The sequence below is a fragment of the Apteryx mantelli genome, chromosome 2, assembly GCF_036417845.1.
Source record: "Apteryx mantelli isolate bAptMan1 chromosome 2, bAptMan1.hap1, whole genome shotgun sequence".
Lineage (NCBI taxonomy): Eukaryota > Metazoa > Chordata > Aves > Apterygiformes > Apterygidae > Apteryx > Apteryx mantelli.
Window position 1 is genome coordinate 142,134,083 of NC_089979.1, and position 18,303 is coordinate 142,152,385.

At 37.4% G+C, this 18,303-nt stretch overlaps 1 protein-coding gene across 1 annotated transcript in view; it reads right to left on the bottom strand.

Annotated features, from left to right (window-relative positions):
- The window catches only part of PPP1R9A (protein phosphatase 1 regulatory subunit 9A), a 150,252-nt gene that overhangs the window by 16,951 nt on the left and 114,998 nt on the right, over positions 1-18,303 (bottom strand). Inside the window, exons 9-14 of the mRNA XM_067291675.1 lie at positions 15,694-15,747; positions 13,111-13,340; positions 11,622-11,718; positions 11,327-11,498; positions 2,396-2,553; positions 1,543-1,843 (exon numbers count right to left, since the gene is read on the bottom strand). Of these exons, the coding sequence (XP_067147776.1) occupies positions 1,543-1,843; positions 2,396-2,553; positions 11,327-11,498; positions 11,622-11,718; positions 13,111-13,340; positions 15,694-15,747 (1,012 nt within the window). The remainder of the gene's footprint in view (positions 1-1,542; positions 1,844-2,395; positions 2,554-11,326; positions 11,499-11,621; positions 11,719-13,110; positions 13,341-15,693; positions 15,748-18,303) is intronic.

An 18,303-nucleotide genomic window follows, 5' to 3' on the forward strand; every position in this document is an offset into this window, starting at 1 on the left:
AACTGCTTGAGGATATCCTTCTTCTGTAGAACTTATTAAATTGTAAATTTTCCATTTGAAACTAAATTGCTATGCTTTAATTTTCATGTACTCATTAGAACTTGGATACACTCAAAAGCACTGATTGTTTACATAATGGTCATAGTGGGGAAAGCATGACGCAGTTCATTTAGCTACAGATTATTTTTCAACCCCAAACTGGAGAGGCAAGAGCAGCATAATGGGTACAATATACTACCCTATTCCCTACACTACAAGGACAAATTTTCATCAACATATTTTTCATGCATTGGATGAAAATGAAGGATTTAGGACTTCACTAATGAACATTCATCACATATTGAAGTAAGAGTCTGGAAAGTCATGCCCTTATTTTTACTTCCAAAATTCAGGCTTTGAAGTTAACCTTGATTCATTAGCAATTATACAATTAGACTAGCAATTTCAGAATCCATGTAAAAATGCTAGCATATAAATTAATCTATTCTAAATCCAACAAAACTTTATTAATCTGTCTTTGTAAGAATCTGTTGGGGAGTCCTGTATGAAGACAGGAAGAAATATCAGGTTGAAAATGAACAGCACGTTTTCAGTTACACAAACAAGAATCCTGAACAGGTTGTTCTTTTCAGTTAATTAAGAACCACTCCAGACCTATTCCTGAAGTCCCCACTTATAAACAGTTTTCACCCCCATTACTGGTATTTTAGCTTACATCACAGTTAGGGAATGGTAAAACCATGTAAAATGCAATGTTTGAATTCCCAAGACATCAGAAAAGGAGTGCTCAGAATTCTGTGCCATACTGTAGTGTTAATGCACCAAATAAACTAATATTTGAGAAAAACACCTAAACTAGATATGACGGGTCATGTTTTATCCACTTTACATTTAAAGAATCTGATTTAAATAAATAGCAATATGGCCAAGCTTCCTAACAAACCACTTGGAAAATGTTGTCTACAAACGATGAGTCCTCAGTCACTGATCTTTTGTTTAATCTAGATTATGCTGCCTCTCAGCAATTAAAAGCTACACAAAATCTGTTATTCTTGCTTTATGCTCCTTTCCCCACTCTCCAAAAAAGCATCTAGCAGTCCCAAAATCACATAATTCAAGTAAGTACATTGTATTAACCATGTTTCTAACAAAAAAATTTCCCAAGGGCTAATCTTGTGTACTCTAATCAAAATAAAATACCATAGGCTGAAGATTTTTAAGTATTAAGAAAAAGTCATTTTAAAAATAATTTGTGTTTTAAAAAAGAGAAAATAATTTCTTAAAGGTAACTTCCCCCTATCTTTTTCAGTGAGTTCTAAGAAAGTGAAAAAAGAAGGAAAGCCATTATTGATCCCATCTTAAACTGTCCTTTTCTCATACCATCATACAACAACAACTGTAACTTTCTGACTGCAAGGTACTTAAAGTAAGATATGAGAAGATGGCCTTTTAGCTGCTAAGTCCTAATACACAACACAAGTACACAAAGCAAACGTAAGTGAGCAAAACGATGCACCAATTTATTGTAAAAAATAGTAATACCTTCATCTTGTAAAACATTCCTGCCAGCTGGGTGATGGAAAGGAGACGCTTCAGAGCTGTGCCCAGATTTTGAAGGAGAGGGAAGTGGAGTGTGCCCCCGAACAAGAGGGGAAAGGACACCTCCTTTGTGCTGCTGTCCTTCTTCTTGGTTTTCAGTTAGGTTGTCAAATGAGAATGCTGCACTGCTAGCCACTGGGGAGAGGGAGGAAGCACCAGAATCTGATGCTGGTGAGGATGCTCTCACACATAAGGGCAGAGGTGATTTGGAAATGTGCATGGGACTACTGTAACTGTCTGACGGCTGTTGGTATAAGAGATTATAAAGCAGGTTATGCCATTTAGTAACCAATCACAGCAAGGTTTACGTTGAATATGCAATCCTCTTCTTCATTACTTATTCTTACTATTTTTAAGAAACATTCTAGTAATTCACATTATTACCTTTTAATACCACACACTTTTTTGTTTATTGATATTTTCTTTCAGACAGAAGTCAGAATCAGACAAAACAATGAGTAAATGTTGTATCAATTGTATTAGCAAATAGACAAATGCAGGCTTCAAGTTTCTTGCACCTCCTGCATAAATAAAACGACCCACTCTGCATCATAAAGCACACCTAAATCAGAGAGCCCACAATTCCTGTAAAAAAAAAAAACAAACAAAAAAACACCAGATGTGCTGACTCAAAGGAGAATGGACTTGCACATCACTCAAGGGCATTCACAGCATGCTGGTCACAGATGAGTGAATATTGCCTGTGCTACACCGAAAGGACAAAGAGAATGAAACGACTTACAGGGTAATGTAGTACTCCATAGAAGTGTAAGAGAGAGGGAAGAGTCCTTCTCACCTTTCGTTCAAGGCTGTCCTCTCCATCAGTTGAACTGATACTGTCATAGAGCCTTGTTCTAGTAGGCCTTTGCCGTTTATTCTTCACTGAAAGTTGGGCTCGAGTTTTCAGAGCTTTAGAGTCCAGTCTCTCTGTTTCTGGCACCGCTTCATTGAAATCTGTATGAAAACACAATTTAAGGATATATAACAAGAGAATCTTTTGGAATTAAGCTACTGTTCCTATGATATTACCTGTAATTGGAGTACATGCACTTTTTTGTTTTACTTGCACCTGTATCTTCAGAACTATTAAAGGGCACATGCAAAAAAGCTAGTTATTTACATAAATAATTAGCAAGTTTATCTGTACAGATCCAGCAACTGCATAATGAAAAATCAATGATCAACTCCAAGCATTTAAATATCCAACAAATGACTCACATTATAACATGAAGGATCACACACACACACACACACACACACACACACACACACAAGAACAGTATCTCCCATTGTTACATACAGGGTACTAGCCTGGAAACTAAGTGCCCTTTGACTCCCTCAGACCTCCTTGTATGTGCTCAACCTATAGAGAATTCTCCTCCATCATGGTATACAGAATAAGGAACAGATAAACAGCATAAAGTAAAGTAATCCTTATCTTGATACTCTTTAAAAGACATCATCTAACATCTGGGTGAATATACCAATTTAGACTCAGTGGGCCAATTTGCTTGTCCCCAAACTTTTATGTCTCCTGAAGAGGACGATTTGGACTGCCATTTTTCTCCCAGAACTGCCCCGCTAAGCATTTCCCCTATAGCTTCACCAGCTTTGCAGGCTTCTGGTCAAGTTACAAGGGAATATCTACAGCAATCTTCAGGCTGCTCTACATTTTATCATACCCAGAATGGCTTAAAAATTTGAAGAATGTAACTTGTTCTCTCCTGTACCAAGTGTATTTTGTCCCCCAGAATGACCTTGTACAGTACGCATGAATTATAAACAAGCCAATGTCTGTAGTCAGTAGCACACAGAGTGATACAGAGAGTTCTGAATAATCAAATAACCATTTGCAATTGGATTGACTTGGGGGCAGCCTGTCACGGGATTATGAAACAAGTGTTAAACTCATTCCTTCAGACCTAGAGTGGAACAGCTTGATTGCTCTATCATATCATCCCTCTCAGGAGGGGAAAGTAGAAAGGAATCCCAATCCTCCTCTGGATATTGAGGGCATCTGGTATTCAAAGTTACACATAACAATACAAATAAGGTGCTCCAATTGTTTGCCCCAGTCCTTCTGCAAGTAAAAGCATCTTTTTATTGGTATTTGTTCCTTCTTCCCTTACTGCATTGACCTCAAAACCATTATCTCTTCCTCTTGTAGATCCCTGTTTTATTTGGAGTACTTTCAAATTCCTAAAACTTTAAGTAAAACATCTCTATCAGCACCAACCAACTGGTCCCTATTACAAACAGAATATTAGGATTGACCTAACACTAATACAGTCTTGCCTCATTTGCACTCAGATCACATCACAAGACACTCTGTCAAGCACCTTTCCTTAGCAGGAGCCTTGAGGACGCAATCATTACTGCAACTATCATCACCAGCTGCAGTTGTCTGGTTTCAACTTTCCAACAGCAACATGTTCTGGGAAAACAATTAGCAAGGTAATATAACAGCTTTGAAGAAAGAACCTGAAATAAAATTTCACTGCAACAAACTGTTAGTGATGTTACATTAAGTTTATCATGATAGTGAAAATGAAGTGAAATTAACCCACCAGGAGGTCCATGAAAGGCACCCTGAACCACAGCCGTTCAAGAGAGTTAATGGGAAGGCCATGTGCTGTATCCATACAAGACAGCAGAGGACTCCACATTCTACCTGATTAACTAGAACGACTACACCGTGGAGTAAGACATAGACTATGAGAGCTGTCATTATGCTGATCCAGTAGCTCAAAAGCCCTCTGAAAGGTTTGCAGCAACAATAATTATCCCTCCAAGAAATAATGAAACAATCATCAGAGCAGCTCTGTGAAAGCTGAGAGATGTACTCTACTATCCAACATCTTAACTCTTTGTAACTTGGTGTACTTTCTGAACATTTGGGGTTTGTGCAGGAGATGATGTATTTTACTACATACAATTCAAAAGATCAAAGTGAAAAAAAACACAAGACTGCATTATTTTCATACATCATGAAAAAAGAGCCAGACCCTGCCACTCACACCTAATCTCTGTTGTCTTTGTACACATAATTTTCTGCTAGAAAAATCAAGAAAATCTTTCTACTAGGTTTTGAAGAAAAAGCAGTTTTAGATCTTTCCCCTTTCATCTACTGCCCAAACGCCATTATATGATCCATGAAAATTGGAGAAACATTTCATATAAAAATTGAAACAATGAAACAATCTTACTTGCCTAGTTTCAAAGCTACTCTACTCAAGAACATCTTGTGAGCCAAGTATACTAGGCATATATGACCTTCCTCTACAAAAGAAGCTAACTTAACTGCAGTTTTCTCAGCTTTCTTTCCACTTGAATGAAACCTGAATGTTTTAGCAGATTTAACATTTTACAAAGATACAATAAGACAAAATACATTTTTAAAAGGCGTTTTCTCATTTTATGCCAGATAAGGAATAGACTCTTTATGGTTTCAACTTTTTTTTTTTTTTGCAATCCTTAAAGTACCAACCAAAGGAACCAATCAGAATCCACTAGACTAATTTACTTTTCTAACTACCGCATTCATAATACACTAAGTAAATGCACTCTTCTAATACAAACAGACACCAAAAAAAGTGGTATTTCTGTCTGAAATGAGGTTTAGATATGAAGTTCCAGAATGAAGCTCAGACACTATGCATAGAGATATGGTATTTATTAAAGTATAGGGTATGACATATAAATAAAATATAATGTAGAAATCTCATATACACCACAAGGGACAAACCTTGAGACATTTAACACATTTACTCAGAGACACTTACTCAGATGTACACACTTAAGACTTGGTAAAGCCTGAATGAGATCTGAATAATGACCTTAGCATCTGACCCACAATAAATTATTCACAGCTTTTCAGTAGATCTTTTCACTTCCTATATCGGCTTCCATTGCACTAATCCTATGAAAATGTCAAGTTATATTCTAGCCAGGCATGCTGTAGGCTGATCACCAAGAGAACGTTCATCTCATGGTAATCATCATCCTACCTCTGTTTTAACAGGGCAAGAGAGAAATTTTGGCTACCTCTCAGAGAGATTGCAAGAAGTTTTACAGAACTTGACCTGTATTGAATGAACCAGAACGTGGGCTGACTCTACTGCTCCAAATCAGAAATTAGAAGCTGATCTTGTTATAGACATTTTTCCTTAAAAAAAAGATAAATGGAGACATCTTAGTCTCACTGAAGCCAATGAAAAAATTCCCATCAACTTGAGCAAAGTGGAAAATCTTCCCATTGCTTTCCATAGCATCCTGACCTTTCAGTCTTAGAGAATATGATTCCACCAATGGCGGAAATAACTCAGTGACTTATTCCCACTGCCAAACAGGAGAGATCTGGCTCTCCATTCTGCTGCCACAACCCCTGGCTCTGTCCTCCCTCCTAGGATTTAGATTGCAGCTTTTCTGCAGACTGATTTGAGTGATTAACCCAGTAGAAATTATCCACTTTTAGTCTGACGCTCCAGCTTCTTTCCTTCCTAGGTCAATCTTCTGCTGTTCTCGTGAATCAAATGAGTTCACAGAAGCGTTATGGTAAGTGCTAGAATGGTGCAAGGTAAGCGGCAGAACTACGTGGCTGTATGCAGGGAGGGATGGTGCGGGGTCTCTCCATTTCAGCATTAGTGAGCTGTCAGATCAGCTCAAACTCCTGAAATCTCAGCCACAGATTGAGTCAGTATACCATGAAATAACCGAAGGGTAAGACACGGCTTCAAATTCATTCTTCTTTTTGCAGATGGATGTTCTCTTCTTATAGGACCACAAGACTTCCAGTAACATGTTTTGCTTTCCTTCTTTGTTTAAGAGTTAAAGTCTATATACAAATGACACTACAAAATCATTAGCATTGTCTGACTTGTAATTATGCTCCCACTGTCAGTATTCAATAAGATAACTGCACATTGTCATGTCTTGCACTGCTTATATTTATTCTCTGAAGTGCACACACTTCCATACATCCCTTCCTTTCACAGCTCAAATTAGGCAAACTTTGGACACAGTACTGCAAGCACTCACTCGCATGGGTGGTCATACTGGCCTTGTTGAAGCCAGCAAACTTTCAGGGCTGGGCGCTTGCCCCTCCCTCCCTCCCTCCAAGAGCTGGGCTGCCCATGCTCAATGGCAACTCTCTGACGCAGTGCAGGTCCCTCACCTTGCATCAGCCTGCTGTCAAAAAAGCTGAAGAAGCATCAGCAGGAGTTTCTCCCTCCTTCTCTTCAGATCAGCATTTAAGCTGGGCTCTCACCCTTTGTCCCTGCCAAGTGGCACTGCAGCCTTGCCTCTGCTTGGCCATGTACCCTGCCGATCAGGACCCTGACCCGTGGACTGATTTCCCGGCTTAACCTCAGACCTGCCTTGCTACAGGGGACTTGCCTGGTGCCCATGGGACTGGTTGTGCCTCACACTGGTAACCATCACAAACTCCTGAACCCGACCTGCAGACTGATTTCCCAGCTTGACCTCAGACCTGCCCCATCACTATGAACTTGGCCACTGATCTGGACACTCAGCTGACCCTGGCTTCCACCGCCGGACCTGCCCTGCTTGCTGTGCTTGGGGGGAGACTGGGCCCTTGCTGGTGAGGTGTTTGTCCCTGCTGGCCATGGTGCCACCCTCGGGTCCCCGCTTCCTTTTCTGCACAGGGCAGCCGACCCTCACTGCTCCCTGACACACACACATCCAAAGCATCTCTCTAGGCAACTCCCAACCCACTGGGGAGCCTGATAAATAGCTCACATAAAACTTCTAACAGGTTAAATTTTGTCACAGAGACAATTTAATGAGACTTTCTTTCAGCAGGCCTGGAAACACTTTGCTCTAAAGAGCTTCTGTCTGAATTATTTCAGTACCTCTGTGGAGCAGGAAACAGCTTGCCTATTCTCCCACTGTTTTTCCATTATACACTAATAGATTTCAAAATCTCCCTCCGTGAACTGATGCATTCCTGGGTATCCCAAGACACTCACAAGGCATAAGCATCAAAATGGCTTGATCGGGCATCTGCACAGAGGTAAGCAACTATTATCTAAGTCAGCGTCAACTCTGAACTGTTGAGATTTCAAGTCATTGAATACTTCTAGCTCATCTGTAAAGAGTTTGGTTCTCTACTTTAGACACACTGCCATGGTTCATGACCATTAAAATGGGAAGCTACATTGCACTTTTTCTATTTTTCTGGAATCTCAGAATAAATCAAATACTTGTAATGGAAACACAACTCACAGGCTTCTAGTATTCTAAGACAAAACAAAGACAGAATTTGGTGGGCCTTAATGATTTTGACTTTTTCTTTGTAACTTCCACTGATGTCACTGGAAGCCTGTCAATTCGAGGTTATGTTGCAACAGGACTGAGGAGCCAGGTAGTCTGACACAATGTGAAACACAGCCAGGCCACCTACAGCGGCAGGGACAGCTATGTCTGTATGTCAAGTTGCATCCATTAGTTATTCCCAAACCTACTACCACGCGAGAATATAATAAACACCTCAGTTCACAGTGAGGCAAAAACCATATTTAGTATCATTTCAATTAACAGGGCACGTAAAATATGTATTTTTACATATCCTAATAACACACACCTGCAAACTATGGAGTAAAAATTATAGGATGTGGATCCTATAAGCAGTCCTATCCCACAAACCTAACACTGAGGCTCAATGAAAAGTGAGTTACACTCTTGGAATAAAAACTCAGAAAGAGATGGGAAGGGATGCTCGTGTGAATGTCACAAGGACTGCACCACACGCTGCATGTCGCGGAGATCTGCTTGCCGCCCAAACACATCGGGGGGATTTCCCCCCCTGCCCTTCACAGACCCTTCTGTAAATATGCACAGGCTGATTAGTAAATACATGTATTACTAGGCAATGGTAAGTCCTTTTCTTAAAAGGTTTACACAAGAATGATGATAGAGAAATAAGCTCTTTCTCCAAATACCAAGTATCGCTACATTACAGTCTGATACAGACTTCAGAGACTCCGATGTGGAATTTACTGGCGAAAGAATAGAGTGAAAGTACACTATGTATTTAGAGAGCTCTTTATTTTAAAAAGGGGCTTTTCTTTTTCTCTTGTTGACAATGCAAGTTCAACCTGGAATCCAAGATTTAACTGTGCTTTTTCTGCTTTCAAAATACTATTGATGATTATGTAGAAAAGTTATTCATTTTTTCTATCACATATTTGTGTTTAGGTGCTTAAACTTGAACATTAAAATTTGCAGATAGTATATTCTAACTCTTCAGAAGTACTGAACACTGGGCAGTGTTTTTTCAGTGGAATGTTTTCCCAATGAAAAAAGGAAATTCTTTCAATATCAGTTGAAAAAAATATGTAATTTGAAAGTACTGTCACACTGAGTTTTAATACTTTACAAAGAAAGTTCTTGAATTTTTTATATTTAGAAATTCCCTTCAAATTATACTACAAAAAAAAAGGTCAAATCAGAATGAAATGTTGTAATCTTATTTAAAGACAATGTTTCAGGGAATCCCAAAAGGGATATATGTAGAGGTGTCTTAGAATGGATTTCAGCTCCTTATTCTCAGATGTGTGTTAACACTGTTAAAACAGTAATTGTAAACATCATTTTTGTCAGGCAGGTAAACAGAACACACTTTCTTTTCCTGAGGCAACCTACTGCAATGAATTCTATTAACAGTGTTGCTAAATCTTAAATATTTTTGTAATACTTATCGAGTGTTTAGGGCAGAAATGCAGACTTTCTTGTCATGAGAAGTGCTTTTCTAAACTTCAGAGATTTCAGTAAATAAACACTTGCTAGAAAGAAACAGCTCTGTGGAGATTTGTGAAAACTAATTCCACAAGGTCTGCATATCATGCAGCTACAGCTTCAGCAGGACAAGCTCTTTTTTATGTACATATTATATGTTAAAAAATATAATTCATACTGATTTGTTTGTAGAGCAATATTTAGTTTGGGTCCATATATGAAATAACTGTTAAAATATCAATTTTAATAAAATATTTCTGCCTGCTAGAAATCAATTTATCTGGTAATGTAATGCATAATCTTACAGCAGAGAAATAAATAATATTATAGTTTATTTAAAATGAAAATCTGTATAGGAACAGTCTGGTGCTCCCTTGTCATAAGCCCAATACCTGACCTCACAGAATGTCACTAAATAAACAATAAGTGTTGCTCCTGCCGCAAACAACTTTTATCCAAGACTGTGGACCTAAAATCAGCTTTGACTCTGCATATACTTCATCTGTGAGGAACCACTTGTGGTTACATAGCTTAAAACTCTAACTAAAGCTATGAAAGTTGTTAGTATATTTTCACTGACACAGTCTGGATAATGGAAATTACCCTTTCTATGCAAACCAAGTAAAGGTTACAGTTACCCTGCTGACAGGATCTATCCAAATCTCACAAATTATATTTTCACCTACTTATCCCATAGCACAGAAATTTACTTGTATAATTTACCACCCCTTTATTTCACACTGTTCTTTGAAATAACAGTTCCTATCCAATTCCACCCCGTTTTGCATATGAGTTTCCTTACTTATGCAATCATATAGATAAACACTATTAACAAACTATTAACAAACTTTGTTTTTTTAAGCTTACTGAATTTTAGAGGAAGAACCTATGAAATTGTAGGGAAGGTATAAAACTACAGCGTGAAATACAACTTTTCATAAATGTGAAGTAAACCACAGGACACAGCAGTTTAACTGATAGGCTAGTAGGAAAACACAGAACAACCAACTTTATCTTAGCGATTATTATTTTCATTGCCATGATGCAACCACCAACAATGAATACCTGTATTTAACATACTACTCAGTATAAATTACCAAAAAAAGTTCACTAGAGAAATAAGCAACAGGAGAAGAGCAAAAGCATATTCAAGCATATGGCTTGAATAAAAAGTATTTACATTTCATGATGTTCTTCAAAGATATAAAACAAAACCAGGAAAACAATAATTGAGACTTAAAAAGAATATCTCAAAGGTCTGCAAGTCGATTGTACTTCACTATCATGGTTAACAGTGTGTTCAGATATGTCCATGTAATTTTACAATTCAGTTGTAGTTTCCTCCATTTACTCATGTAGTTCATCCATGTTATTTACTACTAGTAGCATGCAGAGAAACAGTAAGACACATACAATCATGTACAAATACACACATGCGCTTGCACACACACACAGCCTTCTACATAGGTGCCTTGATAGGTCCACTGCAGATATATACAAATAACTTCTTTCTCTTAATATATCTAAGGGATCCATTCAAAATGGGAGATTTAACATTGTTTTTCTCATTTTGATAATTCTGTTCTTGTTTGATCTTTGGTGGTTGGGTAATTAAGGACAGATGTAGGAGCACAGTTTTCTCCTACTCCATTAACATAACAGAAGCATCAAATTAAACCTAAATGTTGATAGCATCCTACTGAAAATTCATTTAAGCTTTAAGAAATCAATATTGATCTTTGTTTTATTAACAGGCATTAGTCACTTCCATTCTTTAAAGGATATACATTGTACAGCTGTTCTGGGACTCTATATTGTCATTATTTGGTATAGCACTGGTACAGCTACCATGAGATACCATGAGAAGAAAACCCAGGATCCCTGTGTTATCCAGTGTTTTCTTTAAATCCTAAATTATACCCATACTATTAACACACACATTAATAAGAGTTATGGGTTGGTTCAAACAAACCTTGACTTAAGCCATCCAGACAGGACACTTGCTTAGTATCTAGATTTTCCACTGGATCTCCTCTAGAAACTTCTCCAAAAGATGTCTGCCTTTCAAAGATGTTGTTGTTGTTATTAACCTGGCTCCCATTTTGCTTCAATAGCCTGAAAACTTCTGCTTCCAAGTCTCGTATCTGAAAGAAATATAACCCATTATTACCCACAGCTTACACACAAACATCTACAAAATCTGTTTTTTTCCAGATTATCAGACAGAATTAGCTCATTCCTCAAGCATTTGAGTAAATACTACTCACGCGAGTTTGTAAGCCTTGAACCTCTGCCAGATGCGCTTTCTCCAAATCTTCTATTTTCTTTCGTTCCGCTTCCTGGCGTTTGATGAAGTCAAGTTCTCTTAGGGGAAAAGACATATTTGCTGTCATCAAAACAATCAGATTCAAACAGAAAATAAAATTTCTGACACATTATATCTTAAAATGTGCATCAGAAAATTATGTAGTTAACATATTTTACTACTAACCTGAAAATGAGTATTAAACTGCAAACAGGACAAAACCCTAAGCAACTACTTATCAGTCTAAATGAATGCACTATAAAGATAAGGGGAACTTAGCTGAAAGGTAAAAATCTCAGTTGTTCTAACTGATAATCAGAACTGTTAAACTAATTCTTTCATAATTTGTATTTAAAATGGAAGCAACATTAGCTCAGTTTATGCTGAGTTCTGCTGCAGGAGATGGGATGGAATCTCTGTTTTGTAGGAATATGACTGTACACTTTCATTGCAAGGGCATACATAATTTTCTAGTAAGTTATAAAGAAATCTGCTGGGTGATTTTAGGAGTCTAAGGTAGTTAAAAATGATTGACTAGATCTTTTACTAATATAAATTAGCATAGCAACAGAAAAACTAGGCAGGCTCATTCTAGCTATGGATTTTCCTTTTATTTTGAAAAACCTAAGAGGTTTGTGATATAAAGCACATGAGATGCCAGCTATTTCTGTAACAGTTATGAAATTCCAAGATGGGTAATGACATTTTGACTATCTAAAATCTTCACATCTTTTTTAATGGAACAGGATATTCACTTCTGCTTTCCCAGTTGTCACTTGACGTTGCTGTATGTTTTGAAGAAATGAGTTTTCTTCTCTAAATGACTGTATTTCAGCAGTATATGAAAAAAACACTACAAAAGAAACTTTGGGAAATGGAAGCTGTTATAGAAATGTAAGATGTTATTATTCTTGCTAGCCATCAGGGAGAGGGGACCACATGAAACAGAGGGGGCTAGGTAATCATCGATTAGCTCAACTCAGCTCAAAAGTTCTTGGCAACTATGAGAAGAAGAAAAATAAAATGTAAAAGTGTAACAGCACAATTTGCTTTTTTATGTTACATTAGTACACAGCAGGAGTGAATCCAGCTGATAACAACATCTCTACAAATTGATGCTAGCATTTCTAATCAAATGCTTTACTATGATTACTCTTGGTTGGTTGCAATCACATTTACTGATCTAGTAAGCCTCAAATATTTCAGCCTGGAATACTATAGATTAATTCTTCATTTAGTTACAGTACTATTTTCCAACAACGTTTTTCAACTAGTACTTGAACAACGCTAACGTTTTTCTGTAATAAAGAACCCAGGGGTTCTCATGATAAAAGTGAAAAATATTGTTTACCTTACAGGCCTTTAACAGTGCGTTTCACATTTCAAAATATATCACACACGTTTCCTATCTGGCCACTAAATCATTTGCTGAGCCTGGTGTAGCTGCTTACTTTTGCTGAAAATCCTTGATTAATTTCTTTGCCTTGTTATATTTCTTCTCCAGAGCCTGATACTGGCTTTGCGTCTCCTTGAGGTGCTCGTTCACAGTGTGACACAAGGTTTGTGCCTCAATCCAATAACTCTCTAATTTCATCATCCTTTCCTTATTCTCCTCAATGTTCTGCTGGAGTTGGGTCTTCTCCACTTCCCACCTCACTTTCTCATTCTCAGCAGCCTGCAGCTGCACAAAATAGTAGAGATGCCTGTCAGTTAAGGGTGAAAAGTACAGCTTAATAGTTTAGGGTGAAGTCAAACAACATGAACAGTGAAAGATCAGTGAATTAATAACTACAAAAATAATGTTTTAGTAATGAAAAGAGGATTCCAAGACAAGGAGAACAGGCTGATATATATGTTATTCTTCCTCAAAAAACGAGGCAGAACTTTTGCTCTGTGTTACACTGCAGCTTCTCAGGGATATACTAACATGCTTTAAAAATTTCTGTAATGGACTGTTTAGGCAAACTGCTGGGTTAATTGGTCATCACTAGGAATGTATTTTTTCCATGTATCTGGCCCAGGTGATAGAAAACATTCATACATGTTCATAAACTGAGATTTTTTTTTTATTTTTGGGAAATCTGTTCCAGTTTTTATATTTGATTTAAGACCAACAATTTAGAAAACAATAGGAAAAAAGCCAACTGCATCTAATCTAATCCTGTTTCCCCAAATTAGAAATTATTTCAAACTCTGACAATGCCTATTTTCATGTCATAATCTTTCTTAATCTAGAAAGCCAAACAAAAGAGGTTGGGAGAACAATGCAAAGTTTAACATCAAGCTGTAACCTAGAACTGTTTTTTCATTTAAGCAAGCACAGAGCTTTACATCCAGCACTGCAATTATTCTAGAACTATTAGGAGGACACAGAGAACATGTTTTAAGTGTATTACTCTTGTTTTATTTAAGCTTGATTACCAAGTTGTAAGTAGCTATTATTAGAAGAAAAATATGCCGTTGCTGTTGTAGGTTTCTGCCCTTTCAGGTGCTGATTCTGCCAAACACATCAGCACTGCTTAACTTTATGACCACTGTAGTTCCACTAATGGTTCCACTATTCTGCACCAATGAAGTCAATCGACCATTTCCATGGGCCTTCAAAGAAGTCTGAAATTTACCACAGATTTTAAAACAATCCTTAGCTCCTTTGTTAGGTTCCCCACACTTCCCAGCTGAAGCCAGCTGCAGGTTTGAATGTTTGACTGGATATATTGCATATTTTAGTTCCCAGAATTTACAAAAGGAAACCATGCCTTTCACATCCGTGTTTACTTAGCAACACTATTTAACTTGCTCTAGGCCAGTTCTGCTGGTATCATGAATGATGCATGCGCAAAAAGAGTAACTTGTTGGTAGTTTTAGTGGTAATTTACCTACACTAGCCACATTTTCTTTGGCTCTACTCAAAACACCACATAAAGAACTCGAGGTACAATAACTCTAATCTTGCAAATGGATTTGCACAGCTGAATGTTTACACCCACACATCATTGCCATGAAGTCAATGGGGATCAGCACAACCCCAATGGATTAACCATGCAACTCTGATTGCTAGATTGGAACTGGAAACTAGAAGGGAGAAAAGATTTCTGACTTTATAAACTGAGACAGTACAACAGAAATTGTCATTACAGAAAATAGTCGCATTATGAATTTGTTTTTAACAATAATTTATGTGGATTTGATAACACTAAGCAAAATAGATGATGAGTGCAAATGGTTGCTAGAAAGAAATAATCATCCAAATTCTTTTCTGAAGTAAAAATTTCTCTGTCTTCCTTTTATTTCCTTCTGTAAATTGCTCAGACTCAAAGAGAAGGATGTTATTATAAAACCTAATATTACTCAACAACTGAATTATCAGCTGAACTTCCCATAAAGGTTATCCTACTATAAAAAAGTACAATTTCTTTTTATTGCTACAGCAAATTCAAACTAATATCTAGCAACCAATTCTGAGAGAAAGTTTTCTGTTAAACTGGTAAGCTTTTTACTTTCTAGAGTATCTTTTAAAGAAAACAGTAACAATTGGAACAGTTTTTCTTTTCCTGTAAAGAAAAAGTAATTTCTATTAAATACCTTTAAATAAATTAGTTCTTAAAAAGAGAAAAATGCCCCCAAAAGCAAGCTGACATAAACAGGATGCCTTAACATCACTATCAATTAGAAAACTACTCATATAGCTGCAAATATTTAATCAAAACATAATTTAAAAAACTGAGAAAATGCATTAGAATCGTAAAACAAGAAATCTGCCATTTAGTCATTATATTATCCTTTAAAATGTATGTTTAATTGAAGCTATACAAGTTGGCAGCTTCTCTTAGTAGCAGCAATTAAGATTTTATTGAAACTTTGAATAGAGGATATATACCAAGACATGATTTAGCTAAGCCACTGTGTTTCTTAAACAATCTTTAATAAGGACATTGACTTCTCCACTCACATAAAGATACATGTCTTCAGATCTGATTTGGTATGAGGGAGAGAAGAAAAAAAACAGTGTGTATTAACTGCATATTGATCCTTACCTTCATCTTCAGCTTCTGAATTTCAGCTTCTGTAACTGCATGTTTGATTTGCAGCTAAAATTGAAAATATAAAATAAACAAGTGAAGTCACAGGGAGTACTCCAGTATTTTTAAAGCCTGTGCTGCAAGTTGAATACCTTATTACATAGCAGAAGGCCTTGAAGAGTGCTGCAGTGCAGTAGATTGTAAATTAAAATGTATAGCTTGCAAAATGACTCAGTCTGTGCAACCTAATTAAAGATAGGATGCCGCCCAACCACTCATAATTTCAAATCAGAACATCCAATCTGTTTAGCAAAACCAAATGCCTTATGCTTAAGAAAAAAAAAAAGAAAAAAAGATGCTATCCTGCTGGGCTTTGCTCTCCTCTGATGTGAATATGAAATATGTCCCAGTGCTGTTAGAAAGTCCCACTGCATTGATTAAAGCAGGCATGTTACAAAAGAGCAAATCCAGAAATAAGTGATTTAACAACTCAAGAAGTCAGGAAAACCTTGAAGGGAAGATTCCACACGTCTGCTGCATGCAAGACGAAAGTTAAAACTGATGCTATCCTTATCAACCATTAGCTTGAATTATTCTATTCAAGATAGCTAATCTCAAGTGAGAGCAGTTACACTGGGAAACTGTAAAAAACAGGAAACAGCATTCAAGCACACAAAATGATTGCAAGTAGATTTACAGCTGATGCATTGTGCTAAAGGTTATATTTACATTACCAAGCACTGTGCCACAAGAAGAATGGATCTGAACAGCAAAACAGTTGGTACTGAGGACCTGACATCCACATAGACACATTTGGGGGGGTGAGGGGGGGGCATGCTGTCTTTTGGACTAACTTAGTTTAGTCTGATCCTGCGTAGTGAATGCCCTTTAGCTGTTTGAGTGTATTGGGAACCCTCCTGAAACATCTTCAAGCTTAGTTTCACCCCAAAAGATTACAGTTTGCCTGCTCAGAGAATACTCTGAAGTACAAATCGAAGCACAACTTCAAAATGCTCATGTAGATGTGACCCAAAACAGGTTTGCACCTGAATCCTTTCAGCTTTACTATTTAAAGCGGTTAGGCAGACAAACCTATGGACAGGCCAAAATCTTAAATCTAAAGCACTGTTTAATTTGAATCAGAGGCTTCCGTGTGCTGGATAAGGAGCGAGGGCAAAGGCAAAACCTGATTTACGGTTTGAGCTAACACTGCAGTGAAGACAAAGCCTTAGTCTATTATTTATGAATATCAGGAATAGTTATGGAAAAGCATGTTTTACATGATGGTTACTTCTCTTACAAGGATGACTGGAGCCTTTGAGAATAGTTTATGTTGAGCTAATGGAATACATGGGGCAATTGTACTGAATCAGAAATTATTATCCCTGGTAAAGCAATGGCCACTTTCTTTAAGACTAGGCTTTTAGTTAAAAAAACCCAACAAACAATTCAAAAGAGAAGTACTTTATTTGGAGGAATAGTTTTAATAATAGGAGCTATCACAGTGCTGATCAGTACAAGTAACTCTGAAAAAGTGCCAGGCTACTTCTCAGTTCCATTTTCCATTTCATGGGACCTCTCGGACTCCTTTCTTTTAACAGCATAAAACCCCCCCCATACTTTTAGATACACTTTGGTTTGCAGATCAACCTAATTGCCCTCGTTAACTGACCTAGTGAATAACCCTAGTCCCTTTTGGTGGAAAATTACTCAGTTTATGCTGGAAGGAATGAGGCACTGATGCAAGCAGTTCCATCTAAGAAATATTCTCCTTTCCACTGCTCGTTTGTCGGTTAATGTCTCCAGATGAGACTCAGGAACTGACTGTGAGCACTTCCAGTCCACACAGTCTTCAGCAGGTACTTAAAGTCACCTTTTGACTTTGCACTGGAAAGTACTACAAATGTTCTTTGGAAAGTACTACAAATGTTCTTTGGAAAGTACTACAAATGTTCTTGTGCTCAGTGAGAGCAGATACAAGATTTCATTTTAAATGAAACCAGTAGCCGGCTATACAGCTTGTAGAAGCACATGAAATGTGGAGGCACATCTGGCATACTAGCAAGTGTAACATGAATGGGGCCCGAACCCAAAGGGAAATTACCCCAAGCATGTAGATAAACTGTGGATCACATGGAGGGTCCCTAATGATGTGCCACATGAGAGCAGGGGAGTGCTGGTCTAGAAAGGAGAGGCTTCAATGCAGCTGGAAATAAGGCACTCAGCACCACTGAAGCTGGTCTTACTGGTAAGAAGTGGCTATTGCTGCTATTCCACCCAGTAGACTAGGAAGCCAGGAAGGATATATGATACTGTTTTGTAATTTGGTTAGCAAATACTAGGGGAAACTTTAGGGAGATACTTTAATTAGCTTTTGCAAGAGGTTACTTGCAACTTCTGAGCTCACTCAAGTCAACCCTTGATCTGCAATTTTCAGGGGGACTGTTTGTTCAGTCACATAATAATTCAATTTCTGCTAATAATGAAAGACAATGAGGAAAAATTATGAAAGAGTCACCTAAAAATTTCATAGAGTTTATAAAAAGCTCAGACCTTTACTTAGTTCAGCTACTTTGTTCACTGTTTTGGAGTGAGGTAAAATCAGGGGAAGATGAATGAGCTAGA